This window comes from Patiria miniata, unplaced genomic scaffold (genome assembly GCF_015706575.1).
Source record: "Patiria miniata isolate m_02_andy unplaced genomic scaffold, ASM1570657v1 HiC_scaffold_24, whole genome shotgun sequence".
NCBI lineage: Eukaryota > Metazoa > Echinodermata > Asteroidea > Valvatida > Asterinidae > Patiria > Patiria miniata.
The window spans coordinates 9989021-10011188 of record NW_024037063.1 but is presented as its reverse complement, the minus strand read 5'-3'; the positions used below and the strand labels follow the sequence as shown (position 1 = coordinate 10011188).

Below are 22168 nucleotides of genomic sequence, written 5' to 3'. Positions count from 1 at the left end.
TCTGTAGTACGCAACTTAATCGTAAAAGAAAAATACACGATGCAACCGGACATCAAAAAAACATCAACAGCAAATACAGGTTTTCCCGGCCAATTTCCTAAAATTTTCATTCACTTCTGAAAATCGGCCATTCATTTTCGTTTGAATTTGATAATCGCTTTGAACCCGCGTTTCATTTTCGCTATAACCAGAGCATTCAATTTCATTTCAGTTCAATCAATTAAGTGATTGAGCAGCAACTTTTGTTTATTACGTTCAATCAGATTCGTTTACAAGACTTCTTTCCCGCTTTTAAAGGGCGATTTCAAACATTGACTATTCTATTTCACTTTTAGTTTAATATTCTGTGATGTAATCTGATATTTTGAATGAAAAAAAAATGTGTTTTTGATTGTACATTAACGAAACTGTATTCCGGAACTCTGCGCGAAAAGGAATGCTCAGTTGCAATGCGTAAATGAATGCACAGGTATAACGTTATTAGCCTTCTGTTTCTAAAAACCGAATGCGCAATTCAAGTTCAGCCGAAAACGAATGACCGATATTCAGAAGTGAATGAACATTTCAGGAAATTGGCCGGGAAAACCTATATTATTACTCTAATATCAAATACACAGATAACACATACATAGAAGACAATACTAAAATGAACACCAAAGTACAGATGCATAAAACAGTACTTTTGCCAAAGAAATAACCATAGTTAAAGACAGCAAAACAGTAAATGCATGATTGTGGGTAAGAAAAAGACTCTCATCACCATAAAGAAGTATAAAAGTTAATCTAAAATAGCCACATTGAAATACATAAAAATCGAAAATTAATCAAGTGACTCTCGTAGAAATATAGGTTTTTCCCGGGCAATTTCCAAAAATGTTCATTCACTTCTGAAAACCGGTCATTCAGTTTTGTCTAAAAATGAATGCACGTCTTCAATCCCATTTCAATTCAACGAAAGTTCAATCGTTTTCATTATCTGTGCATTCGGTTTTGAGAAACAGACGGCCAATTACGTTAACTGTGCATTCATTTACGCAAGCATACATTTTTGCGCACAGTTCTGGAACACAATTTCGTAAATGTGCAATCAAAAGTACATTTTTGTCATTCAAAATAGCAGATTGCGTCACATAACATTTAACTTAAAGTGAAATAGAATGGCCAATGTTTTAAATCGCCATCTAAAAGCGAAAAGGAAGTCTTGTAAACGAATCTGAATGAGCATAAGTGAAAGGTGCTGCTCCATCACTTATCGATTGAACTGAAATGGAATCGAAAGGTCTGGTAGCGAAAATTAGAACGCGTGTTCAGAGTGATTCTCAAATTCAGACGAAAATAAATGACCGATTTTCAGAAGTGAATGAACGTTATAGGAATTTGACCGGGAAAACCTATATTATGCGAAAAACCACACTCATGTAAACGCAGAAAAGTATGTATTTGTCTGCAATCGGGGACCCCTATTGTCCCTCTTTTGTTGGTACTTTAGGACGACCTCCCATATGTTTGGTATACATCGCCAAATTGGGAACCTTCATGAAATGGGGACCCTATTGTCCTCTATTGTTCAACGTCCCCTATTGAGAGCAGAAACAAACTCACACCTACAGATTGGGATCCTTCGACTAAAAATCACAAAAAACTCCTATTACACGACGTAACCCTTCAACCCTAAACCAAATTCCCACACGCCGAATGTCATCATAAAATGGAATAGGTAAAAGCATGGGCGTCGCCAGGATTTTTTCTAGAGGGGGGCAAAAAAAAATTTTGCCCAAAAATGCGTGTATTTCTCAACACATTCTCGATTTATCAGTTTAAGAGGGGGCAGGGACATTTTGCCCCCCCCCCCAACTCATTAAATTTACACCACTTTGTCGTCGCGCCTCTTTTTCTTTTTTTTTTTTCCTTTTTTTTTTCTTCCTTTTTTTTTTTTTTTTTTTTTTTTGCTTTTCCAGGGGGGGGGGGGGGGGGGGGCAAGTGCCCCCCTTGCCCCCCCCTCGCGACGCCCATGGGTAAAAGCTACACTTTATGCTTGTAACGATCTGCTTCAAACGACTTGACGTCAGGCTTGTTTCTGACTGAGAAGACAAGATGCAGATAATTTTGGCCAAAACAAGTTAAATTTCCGTTCAGTAATCCCGCACTTTATCTGCTAGGTCACGTCTGTCCACTTTTATCAGTGCATCGATGAGCTCTTTGCGCATCTCGTTCACTTTATTTCCACGCTTTTGCCTCCACAGTACCAGCATTTGGAATATTTGCTCATCAACCGATTCTCTATGCTCTATCTCAATCTTGAAAACTGCTACATGTTTTAAATGAAGGTTTGTGGCCAATCGCTTCCACTCTCTACCGATGTCGTTTGCTATCTCTCTGAAAAAGATATCGCTCATGGGCTGTCTCTCTTCTGTGCAGGCAAAACAACAAAACAAAGTTGACCATTGCAAGAATTTACTCAATCAATTAGCTATTTCAGTTAAAATTGAAATAAATTGATTAAGAATATCTCAACACAGTACAATGCACTGAAGAAAGCAACCACATAGCATAAAGAGAAAAAATACAACAAAATACGGGTTACCGATAGTATATAAAGGTAGCCCCCCTTGTGTAAGAGTTTCTATCTCTAAAAGGTTTCATGTCTGTCTAAGATGATCAGCAAATTTACAAAAGCGACACCCCATATACTTTATAATCACAGAAATAATTGGATCAGCACAAATAAAAAAAAACGTGCATCAGAATAAGATGCGAACACTGTATGTGTGGCAATTTGATCGTCCCCCAAGATTTGGTTTTTGGAGAGAACGATAGATATCCGATTTTCCACATGTCCAAACTTATTACGTATGTGGTTCGAAAAAACGGAAAACAAACAGTACAAACCCTGCACTGTTTTGAAATAAGGTTATGGGACGTTAGTGCGCGAGTTTGCTCCCTTAGTGTCATGCCAAGTACTGTCCTCCCCCCATTTTGAATATTCATTGTCGGACAATGTGAGGTTTTTTGTCATCCCCATCCCACGACAAGGATTTACGCTACTGCCTTCACTTACCACGAGCGGAAGCTTCTTCCTCGGGGCTTTTCTGCTTGAACATGGCTTGGATTTCATCTGTTTTGATGGATACTCGAGAATACTCAAAGTAGCAGTCAACTGCTGAGTTTACCATGCATTCATCCAGTGGTAGGAAGTGGATAACCTTGTGTTTCTTATCAGGACACTGCACACTAATGCAGTAGTCGACTCGCTCAATCCACATGGTTTTCAAGTTCAGCAGATTCTCTTCAACAAAGTCTTTAACCTGTTGCGAAACAACTAAATTTCTATTTAGGTGCCGCACTCAAATTCCACTTTGTAAAAAAAGGAGAGAGACACAAATAATACGTGAAGTGATGACTTGGATGTATGCCCTCCATTTTGTTTTTACAAACTTAAACCTAGATGCACTCAACACAGAACAAACCTCAAGCAAGCACATTCTTATCACAATGGGAAAATGACATTTCTAATGCAATGTTTTCAACATTCTTCACACATGGTCCTCCTTCCCACAGAAAAGCAAAAAATAAATACACTTTTCTGAATATGCCCCCTGCACTGCAGGAAACACTGCAAATGGTTTAGTTTCCTTCAAGGCTAAATGTATCCTGAAGTTATTTTTAATTTTCAATTGTAAACTTTATTTTAAGCAGAGACTGGAGGGATGAAAAAAGTCACCATTACCCACAACAAAACTTTACAACGTTATCAAACCGACGATGGGACATGATATTTGTTTTTAACTTAAGACTGTTCCTTACAATTTTTGGGGGATACAAGGTAATGGCTTTACTAAACATACCTTACGTGTTACATCAGCTGAAGGTTTCTTGACGGATTGTGGGGGCGGAATAACTTCCGCCCTGATGACACTCACCTTTAAACACAGAGAAGGTCATTGCCATTAAAATATAACGATAGTAAATACTGATGAGGAAAAAGCATGTGAATTTTTCATAATGATATAATGATAAGAAGGGCGTACACTTTTCTCAGAGTTTTACAAACAAAATAAATACATGTACTTTATGGGGTTTTTTTGGGAGGGGGGGGGTTAATGTAAAGACATTTTCCATTTCAGGAGGGATGGTTACCAGGGGCGGCGTAACCCCCCGATTTTCCCAAGTGCCCCTTTTGCGGCCATAAATGTGCCCCCTCGTTCATAGCCTTGACCAAGGCTATCAGCATGTTCCCATACGAGCTTGTTCCCGCTACCGCACACCACGCGCGCCGCGACACAACCACGAGTTGTACTATACCGTTAGCCCCAACGACCCTTGCGTGTGCTTTGTGTGCATGTACATACGCGCCACACACACTTCCGCGAACAGCCGTACGGTAAGTCGAGGCGGAAGATAGCCTTAACGCAACCGTGGCGAATTCCTTATGTGTTTCTTTATAGTTTCGACCGAAATCGGCCGAGAATTTCTGATGCGCATATGTTACACGATATCCAATCAAAGCCCGTACACAAATTCATGATTCCGCAAATTTCTGTATACACCAAGTACATGTATGTTCAATCCCATATTAAACCATTTCTCCCTGATTTCTCCAGTTTTATTACAAACAAATGAAATATGCCGCTATATGAGTGAATACTTGTTCAAAATGATACTATTTCCAATGTATTGCGAATTGGACAGTTCAAGACAGTCCGCCGACGTTTGTTGTCGGTGCAACAGCGTTCATTATCACGCCGCTACCTGCCCGTGTTATTCTGCAGACAGCGAATGTAGGGAACAGGTCAACTCGGATCCAGGTCAAATCGTACCCAATTAATCGAATGCAGGTTAACTCGTATCAATAAGTCATGTAGCACCCGTACGAATTAACTGCAAGAAACGAGCTATATTGACTTTGGGATGGAAATAGACGAAACTGTCAGGTACACGGTGAAAAAAATTCTCCCTGAATTCGTATCATGTGCAACATACATCTCATACGTACGACATATGTATTTTAACGCGTACGTACGAATTGTATGTCGTACCTACGACATATGTACGACATGTAAGTCGTAGGTATAACATCGTACGAGATACAAGTCGTTCTCACAATTTACATACGACATAATCGACAAACAAGTCGAACATACTAGTTAAAATTCCTATTTTGTACACACGAGATAAGGAGTCGTACTTATATATGACTTTGTCGTATGCGACATATATCGTACCCTGTCGACTCGACATACGCACGACATATATGTCGTACCTATACCTGTCGACATTATGTCATATGTTTGATATGTCATACCCTGTGGACATGTATATGTCGTACCCTGTCGATATATTAGTCGTACCCTGTCGACATATGTCGTACCTTTTCAATATATTAGTGGTACATACGACATATAACTTATAGGTTGTTCATGCAAGTTAAAATCAGTCTTACGGAATAAGTTTGCTGAAGGAGAGATATTTTTTCCCATATCCCCTCGACAGCTTAGAAGTAATACCCCCCAAAAGTCAGCGGTAGATATACTAAATAGTGTGATCGTACCAGCCCCCCCGGGGGGGGCCTGTTACGATCTTCCAACATATAGGGGCGCTAACTATGCATTATGTGCCCCCCCCCCCCCCCCCCACACACACACACACACTATTTGATTTTACGGATGCCAAGTGTCCGGTGAAAAGTACGTGTCGACCTTTTCAGCACGGATGTGCCCCCAAAAAATGTTGAGCAAGTGCCCCTTTTTGGTGATGCCCCCCCCCCCCCCCCCAGTTTCAAACCCGTTCTGCCGCCGCTGATCGTTACCTCTATAGGCTTATTAACCCCGTGCTTCAACAGAACACGTTTTTAGGAACCCCAGTGGGAGATATACACCATGCTAGAATACTGGTTATGCGCGTATGGTATCCCCCAGTGATCTGAACAACTCTCCTAATATAACAGTTGAGAGGGTACTTGTGTGCACGAAGTCCATATAAAGAGCTTGAAACAGCCAATTCTATGTAACAGTTGGTGCTTCTTAAACAATTCGTTTACTTACTTTGATGTATGCACGCTTTGGTTGGTGCACCATTTGCAGGGCGAACTGATGATGTTCATCCACATAGAAACTTGCTCGATCGTAGAGCAAGTCAGGCTTTCTTCCACCCAAGTCTTGAGACCATCGCAAAGCTCGCACAACCAGCCGATGGTACAATCCATCTGGACAAACAAAAAACACACTTTTTTCTTCAGATAAACCACAAATAAAGTGGAACTTACAGGATGAGAGAGGGATAGCTCATCAGTTGGTGGAGCACCGGAACGGCATATTCAGAATTTGCAGGTTCAAATCCCGCTACATTGTCTCTTTATGAACATAAAAATGAAAGGGAAAAAATGTTCTGGCTTATTTTAAACAAAGGTGGAACTTTAATCAATTTAGATAACTTATGAGGCATATCAATATGAAAGACAACAGAAACATGCTACATGTATTTAGCAGACATACACGAAAAGGGTGTGCCTCCATTGTTTGTGAACTACCTTTGGTGCCGTCAAAATCAGTGACATTGTTCTGTTTTACACCGTGACACCAACATAAATGTTACTGTTTTAAGGCATGCCAACCCTAATTTACCAGGGAGGAATTCTTTGAAGTCCACAAAGAATACACTTGAGTTCTTCTCAATTGTCTCAAGTTGAATTGGACGTGATGTCCGCTGCCGCAACATTGAAGGCACATAATAAGATGCTTTTGCAAGGCAAGGCTGTCTGGCCATGGATGAAGCAGGGCTGCTGTGCTCTTCCTCCTGAGGCCAAATACGAAAAAAATTATACAGGATGTCCAAAAATAAAGTAAATTCCTCTTCAAATGTCAATTATCAGAAATATACTGAATATTTCAGAAAGAGGTCGACTACATGTTTTTACCTAGGTGGCAACGGGCAGACAGGTTTATTATTTTGCTGTTACACGAGAATTTATGGCAGGACATGTCCGTCTGATGTACGCATACCTGGATATGCATGATCAATGACTTCAGATGGAGCCGAATTTCCCAAGACAGCACCAATTTCGTGCCTCACTTTCATCTGACTGTCAAAGATTACTTAGTGCGGCAGATAGGTGATGGGATTGTTCATTTCATGATAAAAGCATGGAATTTGGCACACAGTCATTTTGGCACACACTTCATGGTGAGCACTTTTTCTACAGAACTATTGGTTCTCACTAGCTCCGTAAAAAAGCCCCTCACGTGTAATTAGTGTCGTCATCAATACGACGGCCTATTGGCACAATGCTCTGCTGCTTTTTGCTCAGGTGTTTTTGGAAGGACTGCAAAGCGAAAACTAAGAAAGCAACGATGCAAAAAAGTTCTTCACTCGCTAACAATAAATTACAGTACTTGTTTTGGTTTTGTTTTTTTAAATTTTTTGCAGCTATACATGAATTTTGATATACACCTTAGCTAAAGAGAACGTACGAAAAGGGAGGGAATAAAAACGAAAGGAAAAAAATGAAAGGATGAAACCAATGAAAGGATCCAAATTACGAAGTTCGTGCGGAAACGGCCGAGGGGAGATGTGTTTAAAGTATTACACTATTTTTATTTTCAATGAGATTTACTTTGTATTATTAACTACATTGCTCTTAAGAAACACGTGAGAGAATATCTTAAGAAACACGTGAATGAGCACCTACAGAAATAGTACGTTTATATGGAAAACATTTTATTATAACCTGCAAGATAAAATCAACTTCAAAATAAAATACTAGTGAACTGAAATGTTTCATAGTATGCCCATGTATAAAAAATGTTAACACCAATTGTTGAGATCTGAGGTAGAAACTCAAACTCAAAACTAAAAAAAACCAAACGGGTTTTTTCATAGCCAGACATGTTCACAAAAGAGATATTCCTGTGCTAATGAAATAAAGAATTAAATAAAAAGAAAACTCCCTCTCCCCTTATATTTCAATTTAACCCTATATATAGCTTTGACTCCTTACTCTCAACTCTCAAGCGGCCACATGATTGAAAATAAACCCCAAAAAAGACGAAACAAAAATGAAAGGACGACAAAAGACCAGTAAACCAAATCATTTATTGATTAATTATTCTTTCTCATCGAAGTGTTTAAAAAGGCAAAGAAAAAGCGGATGTTATTCTTCTCAGCCTGTAGACGCTTGTTCAATTTTAAGTCAAAGCCCAATGAGAAAAAGCGGAAAGACAAATGAAAAAAATTCCCATATAGTCACAGTTTGTTTTGTAATAAAAAAAACCCAACTGGCCACTGAAGTGAACTGGCAGGGATTTAAGAAGGGCAGTAAACATCCAACAAAGGATCACTTATTCTGTAATTGATCTTTTGTCCGCCTGTCCACCTACAAGTCCCACTACAAACTATCACCATGCACGGCCGTACCGTGTGCGTTCATGCGTGGACCGTCTCCCGCTTTGGCTTGAAGGGCCCCACACTCCCTCAATAACAATACCGTCTCCCGGTAAATGAACCAGGGGTATTTAACCTGCCCGCCTAAGTCATGGGAAAGATATTTGGCTATAGGGCCATAGCAGATTTGTCCTGAAATATATATATATGTAGAATAACAAGCAATGACAGCCATTTTTTAAAGTGTGAGAACTACTATAGCCAGATATCTTTTTAAGACATACTTTGATACTCTGCAAATGCAATACTTTTATCATCAAAGTGAACAATCCCCCCAAATATTTTCCATATCTGCCCCACCAATGGTGGCCTTTATATTTGGTTCATAGTGTTTCAAATGTCTTGTTAATCGAATACACTGACTGTACCCCACGAAAGCCTTGTCATACATAGTCTTTGTTAGGCACGGGTTTTCTTCCGGGCAATAGATATAGGGATGCATGTCTTGGTGCTCAAATTGTGTTTATTACAAAGACAATGAAAATAGTATCTTTAAAAAAAAGTTTTCTCTGTGCGCGCACCGCTGATATAAATTATAGATTTTTTTTTACAATTTTCAATTATCAAATTTCGGGTGAATAATTTAAAAGAAAACCCCTAAACTGAACAGTGTTTTCCTAAAATGACATCACAGCAACAGCGCGCTGCAGTCAGTCATCCGGAAAAGTATGGAAACTTTTAATGTTTTTTTTCAAGAAGTGCACTTTGCAATAAGACAAACCAAACAAGGATGTCAAATGTGTAGTTTTTATACATTTTAGAGTAGTAGGGAGTTGCACAAAGTACATTTTTGAGAAAACTTCATTGCACGGACCCTTTAATTAAGAAAGAGAAGTGTGCAATTGCGGATTGAAGAAATCGGATATGATCTACGCCGAGATAATTCAGAATGTCACATGCAGGAAGTCTTAAAACATGCTTGACAAAATGTGAAATATGTGAAAACGAATGCCTGATCAACCCCTTGCTGCCGGTTGAGACGAAATGGAATGAACAACACAATACTTTTAATTTGAATGCATCTTTTACAGGGTCGAGCGAAGCTAAAAGACGATAGAATGCTCGGATAGTGAAATTGAATGAGTCTTTTTGATTGTCGAATGTCGATCTGCGTGATCTTTCGATTTCAATCTAAATTAAATAAGCAAGGCATTAAATTGAAAAAAAAAAACTCGGTGAAATTGGCCGGGAAAACCTATATAACGTACAGAGAGGAACACGAAGGGTTATCCATCACTAAGGGCAGTACGACTCCTTGCTGTTTCTTTCAAAAGCTTGCACACAAGTACCTTACCTGTGTATTTTGTAATTTATTTTTCAAAACACCCATAGGCCTACACGTAAATTTGTTTCGATATAGCCTTGGTCAATGCTCTCGTCGTTATTCGTCCCGTACGCGGTCAAATCGTCGGCATATATCCTCACGCGCTATGTACATGCATGTAAAAATACAGCGCGAACAGCGACATCACGCGGCCAATATTTTTTATGCAAATCAGTTGGAGACGATGTCGAGCCTTGGTTCAATCGTCGGCCAAATCTAATGTTTTTCTTTACTTTGCGCTGGATTTCCAGCGCGCGACCTCGTATGCGAATACAGACAATGTAGGCAGGGCTAATATGTGGAGTGTCCAATCACACCTTGGAAATCCGGACGTATTCCGCCTTTTGCGGACGTGACAGGAACCACAGTTTTTGTGCATTGGTGCCGTGTGCAGAGACACACAATGTGTTCGTGTATGGATTATGTACGGTGCCACGTTTCACGGTGCCACGTTTCACTATGCAAGTTTCCACGCAACGATCGACCAATAAGAAAACGACATTTAAGGTCAGCTAAGGCTATTAACATAATGAGCACCACCCCCAAAAATTCACATGGACGATCGAACCAAGGCTCGACATCGTCTCCAACTGATTTGCATAAAAATAGTGGCCGCGTGAGGTCGCTGTTCGCGCTGTATTTTTACATGCATGTGCTAGCGCATGAGGATATATGACGACGATTGACCGCGTACGGGACGAATAACGACGAGAGCATTGACCAAGGCTAGTTTCGATAGGGAGATTCATCACTCAATGTACACGGGGATAGTTTGCATTGTGAATGAAAAGTCGTTATTTGTTATGTTGATTTTGATAAATACACCAGTGTACAATTTAAATAATTAAAATGAGGCAGTGGACAGGAAGAGCGTGACAAGCGAAGCTTTTCACTGGCTGAGACGTAAATGACCGCACTGAACTGTGTATGGTCAAAACGAATGAAACAGTATAGTACTACAGACTATAACTGAATTTCAAAGAGTGGTTCCTGGTTACGGTTCGAGACACATTTATGTAGCCACATATTATGCGCACTTTCCGTCTCAAAATATAGCAACTTGTGATGATTATAACCATGTTAACTTCAGCGGTAAAAAGGTTCCGAAAAGATTGCTTCCAAGATTATTGTGATATGATCCATTTTAGCTTTTTCAAATCTGGACAGGTCACTGATTGATTAGTGACTTAAGTTGTGCATGTATGATGATAATATATGCTAGGTTCTCTAGTCGAAATATATCAGTTCGATAACCAAACTAAGCTGGTCATGGAACCCTGCTATTCATTTTGATAGCAGGTCTATATTGAGAACTGAAATTATGATTTACCTTGGTAAGCTGTGGTCCAATGGATCAGTCCAACCATTTTCGACCAGACAGTGTTGTAGTCGAGTACTTTCTTTCCGAGTACAGAGTACTGCCGAGTACCTAGGTTGCCGAGTACGAGTACTTACACCTCCGAGTACAAGTACAGGTCTCCGAATACAAGTACGAGTACGAGTACTTGTACTACCGGGTACGGGTAGCTGTATTTCCGAATACGGCCTTACGGCAAATGGTTTATTGTGCGTAATTGGCCCAGGCCCAGTCAGACCAATATACAGACCCACTCACGGCTAAGTGTTAAATGTTTTTGTCCGGACGTGCACAGAGCAAAAATAGAAAACTTCAATTTCTCTGCAAGCCAATCAACAATTTTAAACTGAAAGTATTGATAAATTAAGGCCGTGGCATGTCAAGCTGTACCATTTCCCCCCGAGTACTGCTAATCAAGTACAAGTATACTTTGAGGATCGAGTACAATTTCGACATGTCGAGTACGAGTACTTTGCTGCCCGAGTGCGAGTACCGTTATTTCAAGAACGAGTACTCTGACATTCGAGTACGAGTACGACAAAAAAGTACTCGAGTAGTACTCGAGTACGAGTACCATGTAATAGCACTCCAACACTGCAACCAGATATAATTATGTTCAAAGGTTATGTCGGAAGAAAGTCTAGATGTACCGTACCTTACGTAATGACCCCTTGTCAACACCTGGCTCCCATAAGAAAGTAAGAGAGCTGAGAGACTATACTAATATGGCTGGTAATGGCTGAATCAACTCCCATACATAGAAACGTGTGTTAAACTGCCGTTCTGAACTTGTTTATTTACTGGATCCACTAGCTGTAGTCAGTTCTGCGTGTACCCGTTACATTCTAGATTTGAAATGTGAATGCCTACAAAACATACCTCATCAACACGCTTACAGAGAAGGTCAAACTTGTCCATCAGATCCAGCAGGGCTTGTTTGTGCTCACTGATGCTTTGCCACACGAGGTCAATAAGCAAGTCCTCCAATATTCCTTCGTCTTTCAGTAGATTCCAAGACTGGCGATACTTTACGGTCTCAATTGGGAACAAAACAATGATTTTGTTCATTAAGATGTTGTACTCATTGGTAATTTAGGGTTTTAATGAATTCACAAGACATTTTCTACCTGGAAGAACTCAGGATTGATGCCAAGGTAAGGCTGGGTTAAAACAAGTTATGTTTCACAATCGAATGTTTTAAAATCGCTTCCAACCCATGTCAACCGCCAGATTGGTTAAATCCTAGACACGGGTGAACATTTCTTACCACTGAATAGTTGAAAGTGTGAAACAAACAGAGCCAAATTCCCCTGGGTTGAACTTCGTGGCGTTATATCTACTTTTGGGGTCACAGGCAGATATTTTCACTCAATTTGTTCACTGCATTGAACATGTCCTTGACACTTGCTTCTTCATTGGAATTAGGAGTTTTCTTAATTTGGTATTTGATTAGGCGCAACAGAACATGAACAGATTCTGAATCGAGCAAAAATACAGAAGCGGCAGCCCTTGACATTTACCCTGTTGCAAAACAATTGAAACGTACGTGCGAAACTTGGGATGAACTTCACAAGGGTAAGATACACTCAATTCATGGCATGCCAAACAAGTATGAAACGACACACAGTTCAACTAGGCTTTCAAAAACTGAGACTCGACATTGGTCAGCCGTTGGGTTAACCCCGGGTTAAGTTCAACCTTGATGAAGAAGCCGATTCAGATGTCGCTCATAAATGTGTGCATATACAAACATCACCCCTTTTATGAGGGATAATGTTTGTGTGTGTGTGTCATGTACTCATAATATTGCCTAATATGGGACGCAGATACCAAAATACTTATTTCTAACTGAGCAATTATCAGAATGGTATTACTCGTGCCCCGGACTTGGACTCGAGTCCGACTCGAGTCCCATTTTCTGTGACTCGGACTCAGATTCGAGTCACTATGACAAATGACTCGGACTCAGATTCGACCCTGCGGACTCAGACTTGGACTCGGACTAGACCTGCTTGACTCGGGACTCGGCCAAAGTTACCACAAATCACTATTTTTTCAATATAATTATAATTTTTTTCAAGACGGTCCTCTCCTGAGCAAGCGATACAGTCTGTGTAGTGCAGAGGAAACGCATATAAATACTGTACATACGTTGGCTTGTTTTCGATATATGAATGTGGGAAATCAATGTATCGCAACATGTATCCCATCGTCCACACTTGATATTGCAAAAATGCAAGCTCGACAGTGTTTGGTACCAGATTATCGTTTCCAGTTGTAATATTCAGGTCTTTAATTAAATTAGAGAAAAGCTGTGAACACAATTGTAACCCTTACAATGTGATGTTTCAGCATTCCCTCAAAATGTAAAGGTGACAAGTGACTCGGACTTGTAACTCGACCTTCGTGACTTGTGACTCGGACTTGGACTCGACCTGCATGACTCGCACTCGGACTCGAGGTTGTGGAGACTCAAATACAAGTCTGGCAATTATGGTCAAGTAAAAATAACCTAAATGCCCATGATTTAAATAGTGATGAAGTGCACATATTCTAGCAGTACAATATGTTTAGTTATGACACCGCTGAAGAGCATGTGCATCAAACGAATGCAAAAGTTCCACTGGGGCATGACCACTTTTGAAGGTATTAAAATACAGCCTTGTCCATTAGAAGCTTGAATTACAATGAAACATCCATGAAACAATGGAATATTATGGAATGTTGAGACAACAACTGTCTAATAAAGACGAGGCTATCCCAAATTTCACGTAAAACACAAGTTATAATCCCAAGATCCTTTTGTAATTTCTCTCCCATCAAAAACCATGATCTTTTAAGAAAAAAAATACACCAAACTAATACCAACTAACTGTCTTTACCCATACCCCAAGTATACAAAACCTGTTTAGAAGTTTGGGGTTAATTGGGTTACGATTTGCCATGGTATAATGAGGAATTGAGCAGCTCCATCCCAATTTAAAGCACGGCTTTTCAACGTTAGCATTTCCTTACTATTTCCTAACCAAGTCAAACCATCTAGCTTTTCGTGCTGACAATATTCCCCTGCAATAAAATAAGGATGAACCAGGCAAGTGGAGCTTTTAAGACTTGTATTGAAGGAACTCTGGCCACGAATTTGGGTAGACAGAACTTAATTAGCCTAGGTCAGCAGTCTGCCTCGAGAAGAACAACTCTGACTCCCATTTCGAGACAAACAGAGTTTAGTCGGCGGTCTACCATGTGTATCCCCAGCTAAGGGTAAAGAGTCCCACTGTTCATGCCCCAGACGAGTCAATTCAAGACTAGAGTAGTCAACCGCAACAGAAATTGTGGAGTATAAGTGACACAATTTTACGAAAGCCCATTAGCGCCACTGCAAGTATATGTGTTGCAGATTACTTAATTCGTTATTACGGGATATTAATTCGTTATTAAGGATTGCTAATTCGTTATAACGGATTATTAATTCGTTATTACGGATTATTTAATTCGTTAATTCGTAAGTCTGATGTTCTCACACGTGGAGAGCACGTGACCAGGGGCCTATGTTTGCATACAACGTTTGCTTTACACCGGCACCGAATGAAACGCTCGCACTCCTCTGCCATACTTGCCGAGTAATGCCTCAGAACGTTAACGAATTAATAATCCGAATTAACGAATTAATAATCCGTAATAACGAATTAATAATCCGTATTAACGAATTAATAATCAGTAATTACAAATTAATCATCCGTAATAACGAATTAAATAATCCGTAATAACGAATTAATAATCCGTAATAACGAATTAATAATCCGTAATAACGAATTAATAATCCGTAATAACGAATTAAGAATCCGTAATAACGAATTAAATAATCCGTAATAACGAATTAATAATCCGAATTAACGAATTAATAATCCGTAATAACGAATTAAATAATCCGTAATAACGAATTAAATAATCCGCAATAACGAATTAAATAATCCGTATTAACGAATTAAATAATCCGTAATAACGAATTAATAATCCGTAATAATTAATTCGTTATTACGGATTATTAATCCGTAATAACGAATTAAATAATCCGTAATAACGAATTAAATAATCCGTATTAACGAATTAAATAATCCGTAATAACGAATTAATAATCCGTAATAATTAATTCGTTATTACGGATTATTAATTCGTTAATAACGAATTAATAATCCGAATTCACGAATTAATTATCCGTAATAACGAATGAAATAATCCGTAATAACGAATTAAATAATCCGTATTAACGAATTAAATAATCCGTAATAACGAATTAAATAATCCGTAATAACGAATTAATAATCCGTGATAACGAATTAAATAATCCGTAATAACGAATTAAGAATCCGTACTAACATATACTTGCAGTGGCGCTAATGGGCTTTCGTACAATTTGGAGTATAAATGTGAACAAGTGTTCACATCACTTAACACCATTCCGGTAGCTCCTGCAGCCAAGCTGATGGCTTGCACTTCTTTGGAACCCACTAGGAAAGACGAGACAGAAATAATGTATTCGGCATCCCAGTTTCTCTATACTCTCCACCCAGGCCAGCGACCTGGTGAGGTCACTCCAACCTCACTTACTAGTGTGGAAACGCACAAGAGGTTCAAGTTCCGAGGCATAAGCCCAACGTATTGTGTAGTGAGTGGTTGTTTCCGCATCTTCGCATTCTACTGACCAGTTACCGAACATTTCAAATGGGGCAGCGCAGCCCTTGGCAAATAATGTGCTGACCTGCCAATGTGTGCATGCTACAATGGGAGCTTGGAACTTGTTATTGCGGCATAACAAGTGGACAGAAACTCTGCACCAGGCAGACAAGATAGAAAGAAGACAAAAGTCAAAGTAGCCTACTTAGATTTGTAAGCTGGAATGTTAGGACTTTATGCTGTTGATCCGGAAGCGAACTACACATTCTGTGGGTCTTTAGAACCGCCGAAAGGTGGATCGGTACGCTTGCTGTCAATGTGCCCCGCCACAGCTTCCGGATTTGCTAACATAGTTAGTCTGTATGTCCTTAAGTTGGACACAGAGCTAGACATAATGTTGAACAGATTCGGCAGGGAAATAGGGACATTATTTGAAAGCCTGTATACTTGGCCCCAACACTTGGGAGAATCTAGGTCTCGATTCCAGACATGTATCCTTAGCATGTGCTCTACAGAAGCGAGACGTGGACCTTCCATAAACAGTGCCTCAAATGCATACTGGGCATCACCTAGCTGGCAGGATCGAATACCGCACTGAGCTATCCTGGTCCTTATATCTTGGAATATGAAGCATATTTTCCTTGCTGATGCAGGGTCACTTTCCCTGGTGAATTCGATGAATGGATGACGGTTGCAAAGCTTGCCACTGGCAACCACCACGTGTGACACCCAGCCCTTTGATTCAAGGACATGTGCAAGGGGGAAATGAAAGCCTGTGACACGGGCCTCGACACTTGGGAGGCTGACGTGGAAGACTGGTTTACCTGGAGGAAAGACTGAACACAAGGGTAGTCGCATGCAAAGATCTTCCTTCATGGGCTACATGTGTAACACCGACCTCTGTAGCCGCAGCAGACACTTTGCCCTCAGAGCGCAAATAGCATCTATGATCTTCTTTTCAGACTAAGGCGGACAGGCTAAATACCCCCAGTCATTTACCGGGCGCCGCTTTCAATTGAGCCCCTCTTTAATCGGCTCCCGCTTGCATAGAATGCGGGTGACCTGTTTCTACAAACCGTCCAATGGTTGGCACTGCCGGCTCCCGATACAAATCACCATTATTTCTAATAACAATGAATCCTGCGGTTTTATATCCAGCAGTGATGAGGGCCTCCACTAACTGACCGCAAAGACCAGGGGCCTCACTAATCCTCTGCACAGAGCTATTGTTCACTGTAATTGGTGACTACTACAGCATTGATAGCATGTAATGTACATGAAGACCTTTTATTCAGGTTCTATGGAATGGAAATTTCGTATCAATGATACCACACTTCATGGTGAGCACTTTTTCTACAGAGATATTGGTTCTCACTAGCTCCGTAAAAAAAAGCCCCTTACGTGTAATTAGTGTCGTCAACGGCCTATTGACACAATGCTCTGCTGCTTTTCGCTCAGGTGTTTTTGGAAGGACTGCAAGTCGAAAACCAAGAAAGCCACGATGCAAAAAAAGTTCTTCACTCGCTAGCAATAAATTACAGTACTTGTTTTTTTTTTTAAGTTTTTTTTTAGCTTTACATGAATTTTGATATACACCTTAGCTAAAGGGAACGTACGAAAAGGGAGGGAATAAAAACGAAAGGAAAAAAATGAAAGGATGAATCCAATGAACGGATCCAAATTACGAAGTTCGTGCGGAAACGGCCGAGGGGAGATGTAAGATAAAATCTGCAAGATAAAATTAACTTCAAAATGAAATACTAGTGAACTGAAATGTTTCATAGTATGCCCATGTATAAAAAAATGTTAACACCAATCGTTGAGAACTGAGGTAGAAACTCAGACTCAAAACTAAAAAAAAAACAAACGGTTTTTTTTTTATAGCCACACATGTTCACAAAAGAGATATTCCTGTGCTAATGAAATAAAGAATTAAATAAAAAGAAAACTCCCTCTCCCCTTATATTATTTTCAACTTAACCCTATATATAACTTTGACTCCTTACTTTCAACTCTCAAGCAGCCAAATGATTGAAAATAAACCCCCCAAAAAGACGAAACAAAAATGAAAGAACGACAAAAGACCAGTAAACCAAATCTTTCATTGATTAAAATATTCTTTCTCATCAACAAGTTTAAAAAGGCAAAGAAAAAGCGAATGTTATTCTTCTCACCCTGTAGACACTTGTTCAATTTTACGTCAAAGCCTAATGAGAAAAAGCGGAAAGAAATGAAAATATGCCCATATAGTAACAGTTTGTTTTGTAATAAAGAAAAAAAAAACCAACTGGCCACTGAAGTGAACTGGCAGGGATTTAAGAAGGGCAGTAAACATCCAACAAAGGATCACTTATCCTGTAAGTGATCTTTTGTCTGCCTGTCCACGTACAAGTCCCACTACAAACTATCACCATGCACGGCCGTACCGTGTGCGTTCATACGTGGACGTCTCCCGCTTTGGCTTGAAGGGTCCCACACTCCCTCAATAACAATACCGTCTCCCGGTAAATGAACAAGGGGTATTTAGCCTGCCCGCCTAAGCTCTTCAACTGTTATTTTTCAGTTTTATGATATTTGCCATTGCTGTTTGATGATGTATGCCTCTGCACTGGAGCAAGATGCTCTTTCAAGGACCTCGGTATTAGTGATCCGGTCTTGCCCTCGTATCTTCAGGATGAGGCGCAGCTTGCTCATAATTATTATGTAATTTCTCAAGCCGGCGAACATCTCGACGGTACATTACCCAACCTTGCAGTTAAACAATAGAAAAGTCAAAACCAAGTGGTTGCCCGGTACGACTAGAAGATAAAATAACTTGATTGATGGGAGTGGGGCAGGCGGAGGGGAGTTAAGTTGACTTTGTGGTCCCCCGTAAAAAAAAGTTGACTTGGGATGCAGGCCCAAGATCTTCTAATGCATAATAGACTTACCTGTTCTTTTCGAGGTTCAACAATGAGGATCTTCTTGAAGGCATTGATCAGCCAATGGGGATCCAGAATGACAACATCTTTCAGCGTCTTGCTTTTCTTGGCACCATCCCCTCCAAAGTATATTATGTGGCCAAGATCGTGATAGAACTTTAGCATCGTCAGCAGTTCAGGTTCATCTTCCATCTCAATGCCCTTCATTACCTAGCATGAAAATGAAAACACTGAATTACTTTTTTGTCTGTCACTCTCTTCTGAATTTACCCATCATCGCATATCTTGAAATAAATTATTCATCACACACGCTTGAATGTGCTGCAGAAATCCACGTTTCGTGTTTCCATTGAATAAATTCGGATCTTCAGAACAAAGTGAGTATTCAAATTATTACCCATAGTTTAAATCAGACCCGGCAGCAGGTCGACTTTTGAAGAAACAGACGACTGTCTGTCGAAACTTCGACAGGTCTTTTCGCACTCAGCGGCAGAAAAGTGGCAAGGATTCAAACGTCGAATTTCTGCCATGTCTACTTCAATTGGCACGTCCCAAATCAGAATGGCAGTGGTACTGTTCTAAATGCGATTGCGCGCCTGCCGGCTGTTTACGTTTCGGCGTTTTAAAACAACAAGGCGGCGCCCAATGATATGTTTCAATGGTTGCCCTGGATACCAAAACGCCTTTTTTGAATCTCTTTTCCGAATTCGTATTAAGCATCATAGCCAGCCAGCAGGTATTACTGCCTAAACACAGACATGATCGGGATGTTGTGACTTCTTTTATTTGAAAGGAGGAGCAGCAGGATTAACGAACAAACAATAAAAAGTCGCTTTGTTAATAACACCTGCAATGAAATATGATTGTTGAAGGAGAGGCTGCCTTCATCTATAACAAAAAGAATTTGAAAAGGCCAACAATTGCCAGCGCCGGCACGATTTGTATGCCCTTGTTTTTTCGCTTTTATAGCATTTTGTGGGCCATGAACTCGAGGGTTTAAAAACAAGATGGGTTGAACCTTTGCACAGGACTGCGAGCATGTATTTCCGGGAAATTTGGATGAAATTGGGCCCTATTTTGCTCTAATTTGCAATGGAGTGCTGCCATTTTTAAATGGCGGTGGGCAGAAGGACTACTTTTAGGAATGATCATCTTTGGATAGAATGTTCTCCCAAAATCGGATTACCCAAACAAAAAAATAACGGAAAATGAAAGATGATGAAAGGCGCTTTAATTTGACGGGTTTCTCAAACACCCACACACGCGTAATTCCTACTGAGGTATATATTAAAATATATTTACTGGTCTGCACCCATATGACTCCTGTCCTGGTCCACCATCTTGAACGACCGAATTACGACCGAATCGATGTTTGAAACAACTGCCAAACATCTGCCGCTTTTTTGTCGACTGCAAATAATTAAACCAGAGGCGGCAGAAGTTCGACGTTTGAAGCGTGCCTAGCATGATGACTGCTCATATTTGCTTTCAAAGTTTTTGTTTAAACCTTACTTGGTCTTTCACATGCAATGTTGGCTGATGTTCACCTTTCCCGATGTTGAGGGAGCTAGAAATACTACTGTCCAGACAGACTACTGAATACTAAGTTCCAACCGACCAGCTGTTTAATAGTACAGGAAAGGCTCATGTTGAGTCAGCCACATTAACTACATCTGGTTTACTTGGTGCCACCAGTAATTACACACGAAACTAAACGGATCCATTTCCCAAGCATGCATGTTAATTGCATTTAAACACAGGAAACTTCTGAGGAGTTCAGTACACATGATAAAGAGGTACATTATCTGTACGAAATCAACATCAAATAGTACCTGTTTCAGCGTCATAACAGGTTTTCCACCACTTATCTTTTCCTTCTGATCATCAAACGTCAGCCAGTTCAAAGGGATTCTCTCTCCCATGTAAGGCTCTTCTACTGCTACATCCTCTATGTGCTTGCGTAATTTTTGAATCTGTTTCAGGATATAATAATAAAATAATGAGGAGGTGCTTATTTGACACTTTTTACTGGACTCAAATCTCGTTGCAATATGAACAGCTTGTTTTCATCTCAGATTTTCATATGACATTTACATAAAGAGATATTCAATTGACCACTACATACAACACTAAATTAGTCTCACTGTAGTGGGAATGATGCCAACTGAGTCTAACTATCCCTTTAAATCCCTTAACATCTTGATATCTCCCTTTCTAAGGGGGTGGAACTTATAGTAATTAGTTGCATTTATCCGACGTAACAAAATAATGCCTGATAATTTCAACAGAGGTAGGGCCTCACAAGGTTAGATACAGGTTTGAGTTTGAGTCCAGTTAAGTCAAATATCTGATCATTCTCTTTACACAAACTATTTTATTTTATAATTATTCTATTTCCTATTTTTCAGCATAAATATTTTAATACCTTTTTGTTGTCTTCTAGAGAGTTCTCTATTGAGTAGAATTTAGAAACCACATGTGTGTAGTACGGCTTGTCCTTGATCTCGTTGTGAATCCGGTCAAATATTTTCTTTATCTACTCTTAAACAAAATGCAGGTGAGCTAAGGTCAGAAGACGAGATGGTTATACTCTGAAATAATTCTCCACATTAGAATATTTAACACCTCCTCATTGGCACACTGGCCAAGCGGAAGTCTTTTGACATGAACAATAAGTGTAAAATATGATTATTGTACCGTTAAGACACACAATATATGTAGGCACTCCTTGTTAAATCAAATTTTAAAAAAGCTCACCAGTACCACACACACACTTGAATTTGTGCATAACCACAATTGCTCATTCCCTTATCCGACATAAACTATACAGAAAGGTCGGACTCACCAAGGATTTACGTTGATCTTCTGGCATATCATCCCCACCAACACTGTTTCTGTGTGTACCAACTATGAATATTGGTGGGGAATTCTGCTTCAATTCCTTTTGTGAGTAGTTTTTCTTGGTGTATGTGTAAATTGACTGCATCCAGAAATCCAGATACTGAATAGGGGTTGTCCTATATGTAACAGAACCTCCGCCTTCCTGGTGAAATAATACAAAGATGTTATCTGAGACACAGTTACGGACAGGAACGTTGTAGTTAATACTCAATTCCAGAACGTGATTAGCGACCTCAACAAAGCAGGTACAGTGTGTCCCATCCTCACAAGCCAAGTCATGAACCAGCAAAAAGTATGCATTGCTGGCAATTAAGGGTGAATATTATAGCACTACTGCAAATTACAAGTCTTTTTGAATTCTGGAGGATCCGGGATATCGGATTGGGAATGCATGTGGTTCGAGCATGGAGGAATAGACCGGTGAGTATTGCACTAAATTTATATTCTACAATTTTCCAGGTTGCTATTTGTTTTAAGGACATTGCACGTAATCTGCTGGTCTATTGGTCATACAAACATGTACATGTATAACCACAACATTCACTGACTTTTCAT

At 39.8% G+C, this 22168-nt stretch overlaps 1 protein-coding gene across 1 annotated transcript; it reads right to left on the bottom strand.

The window, feature by feature from the left end:
* Positions 1-2132: 2132 nt before the first annotated feature.
* On the bottom strand, positions 2133-20910 carry LOC119731912. Its single transcript, XM_038205196.1, has 9 exons — positions 20888-20910; positions 20545-20740; positions 18722-18922; positions 11997-12152; positions 6621-6792; positions 6042-6202; positions 3846-3920; positions 3059-3305; positions 2133-2410 (listed from the first exon to the last, which is right to left on the bottom strand). Exons 1-9 carry the CDS (start codon positions 20908-20910, stop codon positions 2133-2135), a joined length of 1509 nt encoding a protein of 502 aa, XP_038061124.1.
* Positions 20911-22168: the final 1258 nt, after the last annotated feature.

Coding starts and splice junctions, on each gene's coding strand:
- LOC119731912 (XM_038205196.1), bottom strand. CDS start 20,910: ATGTTAAGGGATTTAAAGGGATA. Junction 12,153..18,721: donor TTGAACCTCGAAAAGAACAG/GTAAGTCTATTA, acceptor TTCCCAATTGAG/ACCGTAAAGTATCGCCAGTC. Junction 3,921..6,041: donor CAAAGCGTGCATACATCAAA/GTAAGTAAACGA, acceptor CTGTGTTTAAAG/GTGAGTGTCATCAGGGCGGA.